Here is a 15,871-nt window from a genome sequence, read left to right on the forward strand (position 1 = left end):
CTTGTGTCAAGGACATCAATATCTTCTCATGGAAATAAGTTACATAGTTCATGTTCAGGATTACTTCACGAGAGGATCATAAAGAAGGCAAAGAGGAGCTTAAAAGGAGAACATATTGGTAGTACTGAAATCTTTGATAACAAAAGGGTCTTGGACAATTGTGAAAAAGAGGGAAGAAAAATGGATTTAATCTCAAATCTGTTGTAACTTTTCCCCCAGTGCAAGTGTCCATCTTTAAAGAAAGTTATCCTTTAGAAGATGAAAGTACTTTTGAGAAGAGTCCAATTTTTGACCTTATGTTACAAAACCTTAACAATCAAAATTTGTTTTTGTTTTTATTCAAGTACAAACTTAAGTCGTAATTCCTTTTTTTTTTTTCTTTTTTTAAAGAGTGTGTATTGTTGCTCATCGATCTTTGGTCGCAAGAAACAATAATGCCACCGACAGGTCTGATCCCCAAGGTGGCAGGTTTTGCTTCTTTGCCACACATTAAGGCCCCCCCCTTTACAGGGTATGCCAATATACACTGTGTCAAAATTCCAGCGGCACTTCATCGTGTGTTTTACGGACCTACATGATGTAGACTTTCTCAGCTTGTGAGAAGTTGAAGACTTCTTTGGTTCTTGGGCAAATTACTTTGTCATCTTGACGAATAGAAAGCAGAGACTGGAAAAGAGTGAAATCAAAAGATAACATTCACAGCAGTAACTCATGATCAACTGTTCAGTGAATAAACATTTTGTTTAATTTGAAAAAAAATTATATTATAGTCTGAGGTCAAAATATCTTTGCCCGCAGAAGTATCTTATTGTACATTATCACTCCCAGAGGGAACAGTTTCCAATGCTGTTTGATTTCATGTTATAAATGTATATACTTATATATGTATTTTTATATTTTTATATATATATATATATATTAAAAAATGAATCTATTCAATCAGATATTAGCTTCTTTAAAGACCAATTTAATCACACAAACATACCACCCTTCAAAAACTACTGCAAGTTACTTTTCTTCTGTTAATATAGAAGATAGGTCTAGGTTTCTGACCGGGTCTGTAAGCTCTTATCTTGATAGGGAAAGCTGTAAAAACCAGGGCTGTTTTAGACTTCAGTATGTCCTCGATTTCAACACTTACATTGTATCCATAGACATATCCATTTGGTAACATCATAGGAGGATTATTTTCGTTCATTACATCCCCCGAAATCTTGCAGACTAGTCGGGAGTTGGCACAATGTGCCATAGGCAGAGGCTGAGCCAGCTTGTTCAGGGATTTGCTACACACAGGGCAGTCTGGGTTTTTTGAGCTCCCATCCTCTTTGTAACACTGTCTGTTTAACAGCAAGTTAAGGAACAGCCACTGCAGAGTGGAACAACAGTTACTGAATGACAAACATTGGTAAAAAGAGTAAACTCTGCAAACATAGCCTAGGTTACAGTGTGTACAGGACTATTTAATTCAAGTTTAATGTGTACAGGTAAGAATCAAGTACTTTGTTTCAAGGAACAAAAGTGAGCAACAAGTGTCTGGTAGCCTCTACAGGTACAGTTTCTGATGTAGAACACTTTAGTAGCGCCAGTCCTTCTCTAAAACACCACACTGTGTAACAAATCCAACTCAGTTTCAAAAGAGCCAGGGTATATTTGAATATTCACATAAAAACAGACAAGGTAAATTTGTGTATAAATACTTAAAAACAGTAATTCTGACCCAGCTCACTAACTTTTGTGGATATATTCACTAACTTAAGACACATGGCAAGACAGCCTAGTGTGCAAACACAATGTACATTTCACCTTAAACTTTTTGTCTGGGCTTTTTTTTTTAAGCCATAATGCCACTTACTATAATGTCCCCTTAATTTAATAGAGAACAACTCATACGCCATTTAAACAACTCATAAGCAAAATTTTCAAGTGTCACTTTTCCTCTGTGAGCTCTCTGAAAAGCATCCATAGAATGAAAAAAACCCCACAATGGTGTTTTGCACTCGACAGTAGTATCTGCATTAAAGGATACGGTGTTTTTATAGCTGAAAGGCCTGCCTGGAGTGTTATAGTAAAAACAGAATTGTTTCCCAGCTGATGTAGTCTGTAGTTATCATATCTAAACTGTTGGATCAGCATTCTCCATCGAGCAGGGTCCAAGAGATCCTGTTAAAAAACAACACAAGTTATTTTCAAGCTAATTGTCCCGGGGGGAGAAGCCTGGGAGTGGTAAATTGTGCAAAACTCAGTAGACTGAATCCATCACAAAATAAAAGCATACATGCTAATGCACAGTACGAGTGTACTTGTTTAGAAAGTACCTTTTAAAACTACTTCAATAGAAATACGCTTTAAATCAAGTATTACTTAAAATAGCTGGCATAACAATATTCAATCTCCCTCTGTCATCTACCAAATGTTCTAATTAAGGTATGTAAATCCTGGTAAGGCTGTTTCTTGCATTTAATTTTCTAGAACGCTGGCCTACTTATGGAGCAGCATTAGGATTGTGGAATGTTTGCTCTACAGCCTCTGAATCATTAACAGTGAAAAGCCAGATGTGTTGTTTACCTCAAGTCAGGCTAATTCTGCTGATACATCTTTGTAGTATATAATGTTTACAGAATTTTGTAAAAAGGTTTTAATTTGAAGAGCTGGCATAACCCCCGGTTAGAGAAAGCTTAGGTAAGCTACACATTTAAGGACAAAATTCTTGAATGTATCTTGTAATGCTGTGCCTTTTTAGGTTACAGAATTACTAAAAACCAGGGAGACTAGTTAAAGGAAGAACTAAACCCCACAGGTCAAGGATACACTAAAAGTAATGCTGTGAAAGAGTCATGAAAGAAGCAAAGACCCTTTTAAAACATACTCATGTTACCTATACAAGCAAAGACCTAATCCTTTCCTCTGCTAGCACCCCTTCTCCTCTGCATCCGTAACCTGCACCTTGGTCATGAGAAGCGGCACAGTTTATTTATCTTAGAAATACACTCGTATTATCAACTGTGCATGCTACACTTTGAGGCAACTAGGAGAAACAAGAATACGTTTTAGTATACTGTTTAGTTCATAAAACAGGCTTCTAAAGAGAAATCAAAGACATAGTGGCAGACAATACACTGAGTAGCATCAAATTCAAAACATTGTACCGAATCCCCAGGCAGTGATTCTACCATGACATAGACACTAGTCTTCACGCTTTGCTCTGTACCACCTTGTCCCACTCTGTCTCTCCCAGGTTCCCTGCTCCTTCAAGCCAAGACACTGGAAGGGGTCCAGGATACAGGCTACACTTTGTTGTAGCCTGTATCCTGGAATTTCCCTACTCTGTGATGATCAGACTGTCCCTGTCCTGAGAACTTTTATCCAAATGGTTTAATGGTGCCATAGTATGTATTTTAAGAATAAATTATTCATAAATGTTCATATTCATGATCAGGAATAGTGTTTATGGATAAAATTACATGTTAACAGAACTGTGGTTCAGATAAGCTTGGGAAATACCTTGTAGAACCGTAAGAGGCCAGCATTTAAAGAAGTGCAAAACTGGATTTTAACAGCAGCTGTCTGAATAAGCACAGAACTATCTCTCCATCCCTTCCAACTCAAAAACTGACTACTGGAACAGTGGGGAGAAGTGGTTTATGTACAACTAGTAAATCTTAGCTGAGATTATGAAGTTGTTTTGTCTGTGCTCATGGAGACAGGCAACTGTTGGATTGGAGACAGGATTAACAGAGTTCTAACAGCTCCCATTAAACTGGATGAGGGAGGGAAGAGATGCAGCCCACATAAACCAGTCCTGTTTTGTTTTTCTGACAAACATTTAGAAAGTAGAATTACACAGAAGCCAAAAAAGAGTGCAAGTGTAAGTGATGGATTTCAAGAGATTAAAACCACCAGGAATACTAAGACAAGAGCAAAAACTCTCGCAGCAGAAACAGCTGGATCAACCGTAGCCCTATGGCTGGAGAAAAACAGCACAAAAAGCAAGAAGAATTCACATGAGGAAGAGGCAGAAAGATTCAGAGGCAAATCCACAGGAAAGGAAAGAATCCTGGATGGAAGCAATACTTTGTCTGACTTCTAAATGCTCCAAAGCAACAAGGAGAACCGAGGCAGAGAACCTATACAGATGGGGCAAAAGTAAATACAGACACGTATCTTGTCTTAATTAAAGCAAAAAGCACCATTTCTGCCACCAGACTGGTGTTTGTTTGCTCTATCACCTGCCCCATCTAAGGCCAGAATGTTCCCAGAGTTCCAGGATGAAGCTTTTGTTCTGAGCTCAAGGCAATTCTTGAGAAGATGTAACAGACAGAGCCCAAACCAGATCCATAATAAAGAGACAGAAGTACTACAAATGATTAAGCAAAGCCTATGACTAAGGGCCTAGGTGACAGGACACAAAAGTAGCAGGTCACTAAATGTCCAGTTGGAATAGTTCCAGCCACAAGCTTGTTCAGAGGATATCAAAAGGAAATAGCTTGTTTTGCCTCAATATTAAGTATGTTACCCTTAAAGTCCTGAAAGATAGGACAATAAGCTGGAGAAAGTTCTATTCATTGGTTATAGAAGATGCTTCTTCCCTTGGATTAATAAAAATCAATTGATTAGAGATAGTATGAGTATGATCTGACAAACTTTCTCACAGATATAAAAGTAATTTTTACTTAAAGCCATTTTAAGACCCCACTTGTGCACAGAACTCCTAGTCAATATATTAAAGGCATCTCCAAACAAACATGCACTCCATGGTTCTGTTTATCTAGGTAATTATTAGAGGACCCAAAATACAACTTCCATGAACTACAAAGTTTTAAGTCAGATCCATAAAAAGTAGTAGGGAATTTGTTCCAACTGTATGGTTCTACATAAAACACCACTAGCTTTTCTCCCTGCTTTCCCTCATTGAAACGTTCTGCCCAAACCAGCCCTCGGAACAAAATACAGGACTTATTTCCTGCCTATTTCTTTCTAACTACTAAAACAACCATAAGCTCTGTCTTACACCCAGTCTTCTAACACAGCTATCATTTATGCTCCTAACTCACATCAAAGGTGGAATCCAAAACACCAGGATCCTTCTAGGACTCCAGGATTAGCAAAGAAATTCACATTAATTCTGTGGGTTGTTGGTTTTTTTTTTTTTTCCCCATGTTTCTTTTGTTAAACCATTGATTTCATCATCAATTGTTTAAAAAACATGTTTATACTGGCATTGCCATAGATTGGCTTGGCGTTTCACAGGATTCTTGTCCTGCTTTGCCAGCTCAACTCTTAGAATCATAGAATCATTTTGGTTGGAAAAGACCTTCAAGATCATCGGGTCCAACCATTATCCTAACACTACCATGCCAAGTCAAAAAAGGCGAATTAGCACATGACCACAGAACAAACTCAAAATCTGTAGAAACAGTAACTACCTGTGAATTTTGCTTGATTCAAATTCAGATGTAAATATTACCACTAATATCTAAATTAACCTGTATAATCCACATAAAGAAACACTTACGTTTAAGCATCAAAATTACTGCTTTCAGACCATTCAAATCATCTTCCTTCCTTCATCCCAACCACCACAAGAACAGTCATTGGAGAAGTAGAATTAAGAACTGCTGCCACTGCATTAAGGCCACAGCCTAGTATCTTAACAAAAGTATCTCGTTTTTTCCTTTGTACTTCTCCCCATCCTCTGTCACTTGCTGTATATTTGCATATCACACTTCTAGTCCCACAGACCTTTAGTGCTGGGTTTGTGGTAAGCCTAGCTCAGCACCGATCTGGCTGTTACTGTTAAGATCCAACAGCAACAACACAAATACTACCTGGATTAATGTCCAGGCAAGGACTAGTTATTAAAGTTAAGGACTATTACAAAGGTGGCTTTTAGCAAGTAAAAATTAGAACAACATTTGATCTTCAGATTATCAATGTGTTTTGCTGGAAGGAAAAACAACTGCAACATGTATTTTATTATTCTGCTGTACAGCTGAATTTCAGACAGAATGTTACCTTATAGGGCGAGATATGAGTGTCTGAAGGAAAGGCCAACATTCCCATCACTTGTCGAACCTCATCCAGCTGGCTTCCCTCAGCCTGACTGAAATGCTTTCTTGCATGTCTGAAACACAGAATTTATACCTTTATTAGCTTTATTTTTAAATCAAGTAAATTTACATAATAAAGTAAGATTTCAGAGAAAAACTCTAGATTCTGCTCTCAGTACCTGAACTCCAAGATGTGATGCATTTAAAGGGCCTGAAAAAAAAAAAACCCACATCATCCTGCAAATGCCAGAATGACTTTAAGAATTCACAATTTTACAGTGTAATTTCTTAGAAACCAGGACTTCTTACTGCAGCACGAAGTCTTACCTCATCTACACCTAGAATGACAGACCCACGATTATTAGAAAAAACATCTCTGCTTATGCAAGCTCGATGTATCACACTTGCTGCTGGGCATACACTCGCAAGTGAGATAAATGCAGTCTGATAATCAGCTATTCCAAACCATTAAACATCAGGAGTGTTCAAATATCTACCTTGTTTATAGTTACATTTGAGAGAATGTTTACTTCTGAATAAAGGATTTTTTTTTTTAATAGGCTAGAAGGCAATACCACTTTCTGTGCAGACTACAAGAAATTGCAGGGTAATGTAGTAGAAAACACTTTGTTAAGAGCAAAGTTTTTTGCCAGGGAAATAAAAAACTACATAGAACTTCAGTACAAGTTTTTGTACTTTAACACGTACCGATGAGATACACACAAGGCTGAAAACTTGGACTTTTGAAAGAAGTGACAGAATTGCCAGAAACATATTTAAAGCAAAAATACAAACTCCCATATTTTTCAGGAAATTAATACTAAGAAACCAGAGAATTGTTATCAAATTATAAGGATATTCAACTACTTAAAAACCCTGTATGAAAGCCTCCTCAACCTAGACTTCCCAAAAGCGTCCATTTTCGAGTTGGAATTCAAGTGTGCAAGAAAACCCTCCAGCCTTTAAACTGGATGATTGGTTCAGCATTTCTGCTAAAAGCTGTGTTTTCAGCAGTGCACAGATGTTGCATAGTAGACCGAGTACAGAATCAGCACTGTATTGAATTTCTGGCATTGCGTAAGTAAGAAAAGTCTCCCCTATGCTGTATTTTCTTCACAGTTTCTATTATGGGGAAGATACCAAGTTATCTCTGAAGCACTCTGGTATTTGCTCTTTTTAACTTTTAAAGAGTCCTGTTAAAACCTATTTAAAGTTACAAATGACTTTTAGGAATATGCAGTATTTTTCAATTGCCCATTTCATGGGTTGAGTTAAAAAAGAAAAATCTAGTGTGGTTTTTTTTCCCCCCCCCTTCAAATTCTGTGTTTCACTAACTACACTTAGGTCATCAATACCATGAGAACAGTCTCTTTAGCAGTGTTTCAGTACTCCTACTTCCTCTCCCACCCAAACCAGGAAGCAATGGAAGTTATGTAGGACAGACTGTTTCCACTCAACTTCCTAGTTTGGGTGAGCAATTCAGGAATGTAAATATTGTTCCCCAGGTGATTACTGTTATGAGAGCAGAAGTACAAAGCCCATGGCCTGAGAAAGAGACTAGGCAGCCTGGGCATACTGGAAAAAAGCTAAAATAAGTGCTAGGGCAGAGCTGCAGCCCAAAGCGATAGCTACTTAAAAGAGAGCTCAGGCAAAGCAGATTCAGACCTACCAGTTAAGTCAAATTACGGTGTGTGCATGCATGAGGGAGAAGAGGAAAAAGAAAAAAAAAAAAGTAATCTGAAAAGATCTGATCACTGTGCACCTCTGTTCTGTGACAAGCAGTGTTCCTCAGGGACTGGTGTCGGGACCAGCGCTGTGTGACATCTTTGTCAGCGACGTGGACAGTGGGACCAAGTGCCCCTCCAAGTTTACTGATGACACCAACAAGCTGGAGGGAAAGGATCCATCCAGAGGGACCCGGACAGGCTGGAGAGGTGGGCCCGTGAAAACCTCATGAACGTCAACAAGGCCAAGTGCAAGGTCCTGCACCTGGGTCGGGACAATCCCAAGCACAGATACAGGCTGGGCGATGGGTGGATCGAGAGCAGCCCTGGGGAGAAGGACTTGGGGGTGGTGGTGGATGAAAAGCTGGACATGATCCAGCAATGTGCGCTCGCAGCCCAGAAAACCAACGGCATCTTGGGCTGCAACACAAGCAGCGCGGCCAGCAGGTCGAGGGAGGTGATTCTCCCCCTCTCCTCTGGTGAGACTCCACCTGCAGTGCTGCATTCAGTTCTGGGGCTCCCAGCATAAGGAGGACACGGGCCTGTCGGAACAAGTCCGGAGGAAGGTCACAAAGATGATGAGAGGGCTGAAGCACCTCTCCTATGAGGACAGGCTGAGAGAGATGAAGAAGAGGCTCCACGGAGACCTTAATAAAAGCCTTCCAGTACCTAAAGGGGGCCTACAGGCAAGATGGGGAGGGACTTTTTACAAGGGCCTGCAGTGATAGGAGAAGGGTTAATGGCTTTAAACTGAAAGAGGAGAGATTTAGATCAGATGTAAGAAGTTCTTCACTGTGAGGGTAATGAGACACTGGCACAGGTTGCCCAGAGCAGCTGTGGCTGCCCCCTCCCTGGCAGTGTTCAAGGCCAGGCTGGATGGGGCTGGGAGCAACCTGGTCTGGTGGAAGGTCACCCTGCCCATGGCAGGGGGGCTGGAACTGGATGATCTTTAATGTCCCTTCCAACGCAAACCATTCTGTGATTCTATAAAATGGAAGTGGTACTTCACTTTTGCACCAGCCTCTTTAGTATTGTGGTCCTACTCCTCCCACCAGGCCTTGACAGTTTGTTCTTACAGACAAGCAACATCCCTCTTACTTATAGGAAGACCCTGACCTGCAACTGGCAAATCCTGGCCACACGTACTGTATGTGTTCAAGAACAGCTAGAATTGACACTTAGTTTTGTGCACGTACGATCTGTAATGGCTATGTGTGCGCTAGCCATTCAAGGAAGTGCTCGGCAATCAACACTATCATTTGCAAAGTACCAAACATGCTGGGATGTGGTGGCCATTTTGAGTTCAGCCAGGAGGAATTAGGTTTTCTAAAGTGACCTTCTGTTAGCTTTCGTCTCCTGACCTTCCCTTCTCCTGTGCCCCTTAAGAAAACAAGGAGGCTTTCCCACAAAGCCTGCCATGCTAATGTCTGAACTTCACCCTCTGAGTCCCAACACAGAGAAATTAAAATAAAGAAAGATAGCCTTTAAAAGAGAAACAAGTTTGTTGGTTCATAGCACTCTGAAGTCTTTTTTAGATTGGGAAGCAAGCAACAGTACTGTGTGAGTATTCGTGAACACACAACAGTTAAAGAACACCTTATTTGCCCTCATGCCATTATTCACCCCTTCCCTTTTCATTCAGCTACTTCCATCTCTTTGTGCAAACGTTATGCTCTTGGAGGTATAGATGAACCTTACAATGCTTATTTACAATGTTTCTACCACCATTAGCACACACTAGTCAGTATAGCTAAAGCAGAGGGCTAAAGGTTTTTCTTCTTTATTTTTTAAAATCATGCCCAGTCGACCATCACTGAATGGTGACGGTCCATCTAAATTCTAACTAAATTCTTATGACAGATCAAAGTAATAGGTAGAAAAGTTTGTTTTTCAAATCCCAGAACGATTCTGTAAATTGTGTGGGGACTAAGTCCATTGTCTGTTGTTTAAAATAGCCACTGTAGCACACACAGGTACAGCAGACATACTGCACTTAACAAATCCAAGAATGAAAGGGCATTTATGAAGACCTGAAGATTTAGTCGACTGTCTACTAAGGTTATACTGTTGTTAAAGTATGTAAGCTATACAGTGTGTATGTATGTATGTATGTACATATGCCTGAATATAAGAATGAACATATTTATCAGGAAGAAGCAATAACTGAACACAAAAACAAGGCATTATTGAAAAATGATTTGTTCTTTCTGCTCAGTCTTTCTGACCAATGCCTGAATGCCTTTAGCTCAGAGACAATTATGACTACTAGCAAAATTTATACTCAAAGTGCTCAAAAGTTTTATTATCATTTTTATATGCCTGTTCAACCCCAGCCCCCACTGCCCCCCATTTCACAATAAAAATAAAGGAACAAACTATGTTTATTCACCCTTGTAGGAGAGAAGTTTACTAAAATGAATAGACTGTGGCCACTTCCTCCTCACTCGGTGCATCATCAGCTATTTTTATTTACTCCTTTTGTCCTTTATATCCCAAGAACAAGAAGTGCACAGGGTGTTTTGTTAAGCCTTTAGCTAAAACTGTGTATCTCTGGCAACCCATAAGAGAGCAGCAGAACATTGTCAGTTTTCCCAGAATGAAATTAGCAAGAGCCCCAAAAGTGTGAAATTAGTGTCATCAGTCATTTGTGGTTACTGTAATAGGTATGAGCTTTACAAAAAAGCCTAAAGAGACTGTGGGCGTAAAAGGCTAATGATACTAGGCAAAAAACTTTATGATGTACTTAAGCTTAAGAGATTCACTCTTTGTACTCAAGAAAGTTTTTGTACATTTTTGAAACTTGCACTTTCAAGACTACTCTGAAAAGCTACCTTACAGGAAGGTTTGTTTGTACTCATATTCTAAAGAGCTACAGAAATTCAAACGCATATTTAATAAAGATGAATATTTTCAAAGCTTACATCAATTTTAACCTAAAAGCAATATGTCACTTTAGAGGTTCTCAGCAGGCAGTAAGCAAAGCTTTCAAACTTATTTAAACACCAGCTGCGTTTCAACAAATTGTCAGTTCTCCGAGTTCCACTCATACAGGAAACTACTTGGTAAACAGCCTCTTTCTCTGCTTTCTAATGGATGCCTGACCTATTTATTGCACCACGGACACAATACTGAAAGAATCCTGCTGCAGGCACTTAACAGAAGCAAGCTAATAAAAACACAAGTTGCAACGGTTTGCTAGAAGCAGTGAGATTTATGCTACACCTTCCCAAAATACGTTCCCTTATTCATCACACATTTATTTTGAAGCAAAGTGGAATTAAGTGGTAAAAACTAACATTTTTAAGCCACATTATTTAGAGAAACCATTAAGATGTTGAACTCTGACTATACAAAATTATCAAAACTCACCCTGCTAAAAAGAAGTCCTTTAAGATACAAAAGGACTTCTGTAGCTTCTTTTTGTTTCACAAGGAGTTACGAAGTTAAAGTAGCTTTGTTCTGACTGGTAAACTATAATTGCCGAGTATAAAATGTGTCAACCCTGAATTTCAGTAGGTGTATGGAACATACACGCTTCAGCCCTGACGACATTCAATATGGATGCCTATTTGCAATGTAGATAGGAGCTGTAAGTTTTAAACCTCCGAGGCTATGACAGTACAAGTTATCCCACGCCAAGAGTGCTGTGTCCTCCTGAGGGTTAACAACTTGCAAATTTGACCAGTTCTGATATGGAAAAGGGATCAGAGGCAAACAAATATCCAGCAACAACAGTAAAATACAGAATGACCTTATCTACTTTGTCCCAGTTCTCAGCCTATCTCCTTATTTCAGCTCTATGGCTGCCCTCTGGTTTCTAAGCTACATAAGGAAGCTGCAGCTCAAATAAAACAGTTTTTAGAGCATGGACTACTCATTGTTAAGATGCATGACTGCACACTTGGCAAAGAAGCAAACTTAACAGAGAATAAGGCTAAAGGCACAAAGGCACAGTATTCATTGGACATAAAGACCACCACAGGCTTCAGAAGACAGACAATGTAGCTGAGTGTCTTTCATCCTTTTCATAAGTACCTGACAATTTCTTAGGATTTGAGAACTCTATCAAAGTGCACATATCTAAATGCTGGCAGGTAGGTTGGGTTTTTTTCATTATTAACATTAAAATTAGCTGGAGTTTATGAGATTGCACATTTGCATTGGTGCAAGTAGGGCAAAGTAGGAATGATATGAGTTAGCTCAAAGCAAGCAACACATTTGAATTAAATTAGAAATAACAACTGCAAATAACCCTAAAACTAAGGTAATTCTGAGCATCGTGTTAGTATTAGATTCGCCTCTCCACATGCTTGCACCACCTTTACCTTTATTCTTGTTTTTAAACAACTATGTCTCTCACCTACTCTATTCAAGAAAAGTTATTCAGTTTGCCCTGCAGAATGGTTTCTACAGCTAGAACTTGGGAATATGCTTTCAGCCTGTGCTTCCACTATGATACTTTATATGTTTTCCATAGCTCTGTGCTCCTCTGACTAAAAACCAGCTTTGCCACAAATACAAACCTCCTGCTGGTTCCAATTTCTGGAGTACCTAGTATGGTTTTAAAGGCAGCAAGACTTGCAACTTCCTTAACGAAAAACTTGTCAGAAACGTTAAAAAACGACAGTGTTATCACCAGAAAGTATCAGCAAAGCTTCAAGTCTGGCCATGAAACTTGTCATCTCTCCCTAGGTTTAAATATTCTTACAGAACAAAACCTGCTGTGAGTTCCTCTCTCCCTTGTCCACGTGTAGCTCCAGTAGCTCTGTCACCTGCATCCTACTCCGTAGTGCTGGCAAGATCACTGCTCATCGGAATTATCAACACATTTGATAGTCCCAGCATCAAAATTCCACTCATTTCAGCAGAACTCGTTTCTTGTGTTATCCTGGAACATTGTTACAACACCTTGAACCAGGACTACTAACTTAAAAGCCCAAACGGCTTCATGGGCTGATATTGTAAGTGTTGGCAGAAAACCTGTCTCTCATTGAAAATGGGCAGTGATTAGGTCTGACTCTAGTTCTGTTACTGATTCGTGCCACCTCAGGCCGTGTTACTTTTTTCTCAAAGTAGTCCCTACTGAACTAGTTCAAAAGAGGTGAAAATGGATATTCAGTTGATTTCTTCATTTGGGGCCAGGGGGAGTGGGGGTAACATACATAGCTCGTTATTCTCACATACGTGATAATACAGAACTCCAAATTATGCCTTCAATACAAAAGGTGAACCTGGCCTAAAGCACCACATGTAGAACAAGAAGTTTAATGAAGATAGTAAAGCAGAAGAAAATTCAGTCAAAAGTGAAACATTAAGCTTTAGATAGGTGTTTCGTTAACCTTTTAGTACTTTTTGCAATTTAAACCGCAACGAGTTGCTACAAGAAGCTAGCTGTACCCCTTCAAAATTACTTAAGAGTAAATATGTTAATTACATTGTATGCCACCAGAAAATACAATTGTTTTATACAATAGATTAATTTTCTAAACGTTGATTTTGAAAAGTAAGAAGATGCAGAGTTTCAGCAACCTAAGGTTTTAAGAAGGTGCATCTGTGGAATGACACCTTGCCTTCAAAAGAAATTCAATCCCAGCTTAAATCCACAGACTGATCACAACACTAGCAAGATCCTTTTCAGTGGGACTTCCGGGTGTTGCAACAAGTCACATGTTCCTAATGAAGCATAATACCATCTTGTTAAGAAAATTGTTTGGTAAGGATCCTAATTTCATACCTCACAGCATCCAGTCTCTTGTTCTGTCGAATGAGTTCAATGAACTCCTGAATCCTTAGGCTGAATTCCAGACAGCTCTGAGATTAAAGATAAGACAGAGTCTTAGATGGTGCCAAAACTGCACTGCACAGTGTGTTAAGTACTATGTATGCACAACAAAAAAGAAAGTGTTAATAACATGCAACCTTGTTTGCTTGCTTTTAGGCATTCATGCAAAAAAAAGTTGAAAAGCTGACTTTACAGACAAGACTCCAGCACAGAATTCCGTAAAAGCAAACAAAAACCTCCTCCTCTTGCCTCCTCCAAAATTTCAGTAACTAGCAGGGATGAACTTTTTTCCTAATGACTGAAAACATCATTACCTGAGATGCAAGTGAGAGTAACAAGTGGTTTCTTTGTACTTTCTTACAATTTAAAGTAGTAGATTCAACAGAAGTTTGGGCCTATGTGATAATTTAGACAAGAAAGGTCTACCCAGACGACTGCAAGGAAGAAACAAGTCTTTGAACGCCATTTTGAAAGTCCCCAATATTAACAAAAACCAGCACAGAGTTTTAAGTTGTTTCAAACCCCTCCCTCCATTTCTTCAAACTTCTATCCCACTCTTCTCGTCAAGCATCTAAAAGCCATGCTCGAAACAACTCTCAAACAAGAAAACCAAGTGGCATTTACCTGTTTTTCGAAAAAGGTAAAATTTGAAGCCTAATGAAGTTGACAGTGTCCCTTTAAATCAAATTCCATCACCAGTTCACAAAATCTATAAAAAACTTTGAATATCTGGAATTAAAAAGAAAAAGATTCTCCCCCCATAAAAGAATGAGTCACTATGCTTCTTCACAGGGACACAGTCAACTGTTTTTATTACCTTAAGGAAACAATGAAAACCCAAAGTCCTCTGAATCTTGCAAAGAACTGTGTTCCTTGAGTTACCGAGCTCCGTTTGGCAAACGGGTTTTTTTCTTCCCCCACGCTTCTAATGAATAGCTGCCTTTTGTTTATTGTCAATCAGCACAGTAATATCAAAATTCCTCAGTGACTTCAGCAGGAATTTGAACAACTCCAAATTTGTATCAGTTAACTGCCTGGGGTGATTAATGCACAGATTGCAACAATTGCTTATTTTAAGATTTGAAATGTAAGACATTTGAACATAAAAATGATGCATTCTGTCACGTGTGAAAATATACTTAAGGAGCAGAAAATAAATTGTTTTCCAACTACACATTTTTCTATACTCAAGTCCATATTTAGTAGAGAATAAAAATTTCTTCTCTACTTTACTTTAAATTTCAAATAGGACTATTTTAAACTTCTGCGTTACTAAAATCTACAAAAAACCTCCTTTAGAATTTTAGCTAACTTTGTTTCTACTAAAAAATAGATCAAGCTTTTTAATTGTTATTGATACTAAATCCTAGGGTAGTATGTCATTAAAATATTTCAGCAGCAAAAACCCCACATCCCAAAACAATCTTCAGAGCTTGCGTTTTGCTTTTATGAATCTACAAGTAAGCTGAAAGCCAATCGCTGTATAGGTCCTGCAGACAAGGCTAACCAGAGGAAAAGAGTCCTAGACAATCAGATGACGCACACGTTTCAACTGTGACTACCCTCCAACAAGTCCCCAGCAGCTATTCACATGACTTCAGGCAGCTCACGAGCTCACGTCTGTAAAGACTACGGACTGTGGCCTTTCCCAAACCAACGTACGGTTCAATTTTCAGATTAGGCTTACGTTAAGGTGGTGGCTGGGATTTTAGAACATTAACTTGATGAGTAGCTAAGCAACCAGAAACAGAAGAAAGGTTTATTTGTGTTTCAACAAGAAGCATAGTGATTTCTCCCAACTCTGATCTCTCACAGTCTTAGCTTTGGTTTTTGTTTGTTTGTTTTGTTGGGTTTTTTTGTTTGTTTGTTTTTTGTTTTTTTTAAAAAAAGTAGGGCTTGCAGAAATAGATTTTTTGTTGTTTTCCAAAAAGAGGGATGGGGAAGATTTTTCCTCATTTATTGTTTGTTGAAGATTGGTGATGAAAGAGTAAGATGTTCAGATTTTATTTCTTACATTACTTAACATATTAAGATAACGCAAGGGGTTTTTTTTTTTTTAGCAGTATAATTATGCAATAGTGTTTACATACCAATTCTGGTTTTCCTTTAATGGTTTCCACAACAAGATCATCATTTTCTTTAGAGTAATCACTGGCTGATTTACTTTTGCGTCCCATCTTCGGTTCGTTCTCATTTTGGCGCCCCTGAGTGACAGAGAACGTCACTCCTTGCTTATCGTTAAGTGCACTCAAACATTTTTGGTTAAAGAAAGCGCTTAGTTTAAAAAATAAGACACAAGCACCTTTGAGGGAGGCAGG

At 38.8% G+C, this 15,871-nt stretch overlaps 1 protein-coding gene across 4 annotated transcripts in view; it reads right to left on the reverse strand.

The window, feature by feature from the left end:
• Positions 1-362: 362 nt before the first annotated feature.
• MAEA (macrophage erythroblast attacher, E3 ubiquitin ligase) overlaps positions 363-15,871 on the reverse strand; it is a 53,578-nt gene continuing 38,069 nt past the window's right edge. For 3 of the 4 annotated variants that reach the window (XM_086463780.1, XM_086463779.1, XM_086463778.1), the window contains 5 exons: positions 13,506-13,582; positions 6,013-6,121; positions 2,027-2,160; positions 1,142-1,337; positions 363-666 (listed from right to left, as the gene is read on the reverse strand). In XM_086463780.1, the coding sequence (XP_086319906.1) occupies positions 571-666; positions 1,142-1,337; positions 2,027-2,160; positions 6,013-6,121; positions 13,506-13,582 (612 nt within the window). In that variant the 3' untranslated portion in view covers positions 363-570. Of the gene's footprint in view, positions 667-1,141; positions 1,338-2,026; positions 2,161-6,012; positions 6,122-13,505; positions 13,583-15,643; positions 15,758-15,871 lie in introns of all 4 variants that reach the window. The other variant, XM_086463777.1, reaches the window with a different exon arrangement.

This window comes from Leptosomus discolor, chromosome 4 (assembly GCF_034619465.1).
Source record: "Leptosomus discolor isolate bLepDis1 chromosome 4, bLepDis1.hap2, whole genome shotgun sequence".
NCBI lineage: Eukaryota > Metazoa > Chordata > Aves > Leptosomiformes > Leptosomidae > Leptosomus > Leptosomus discolor.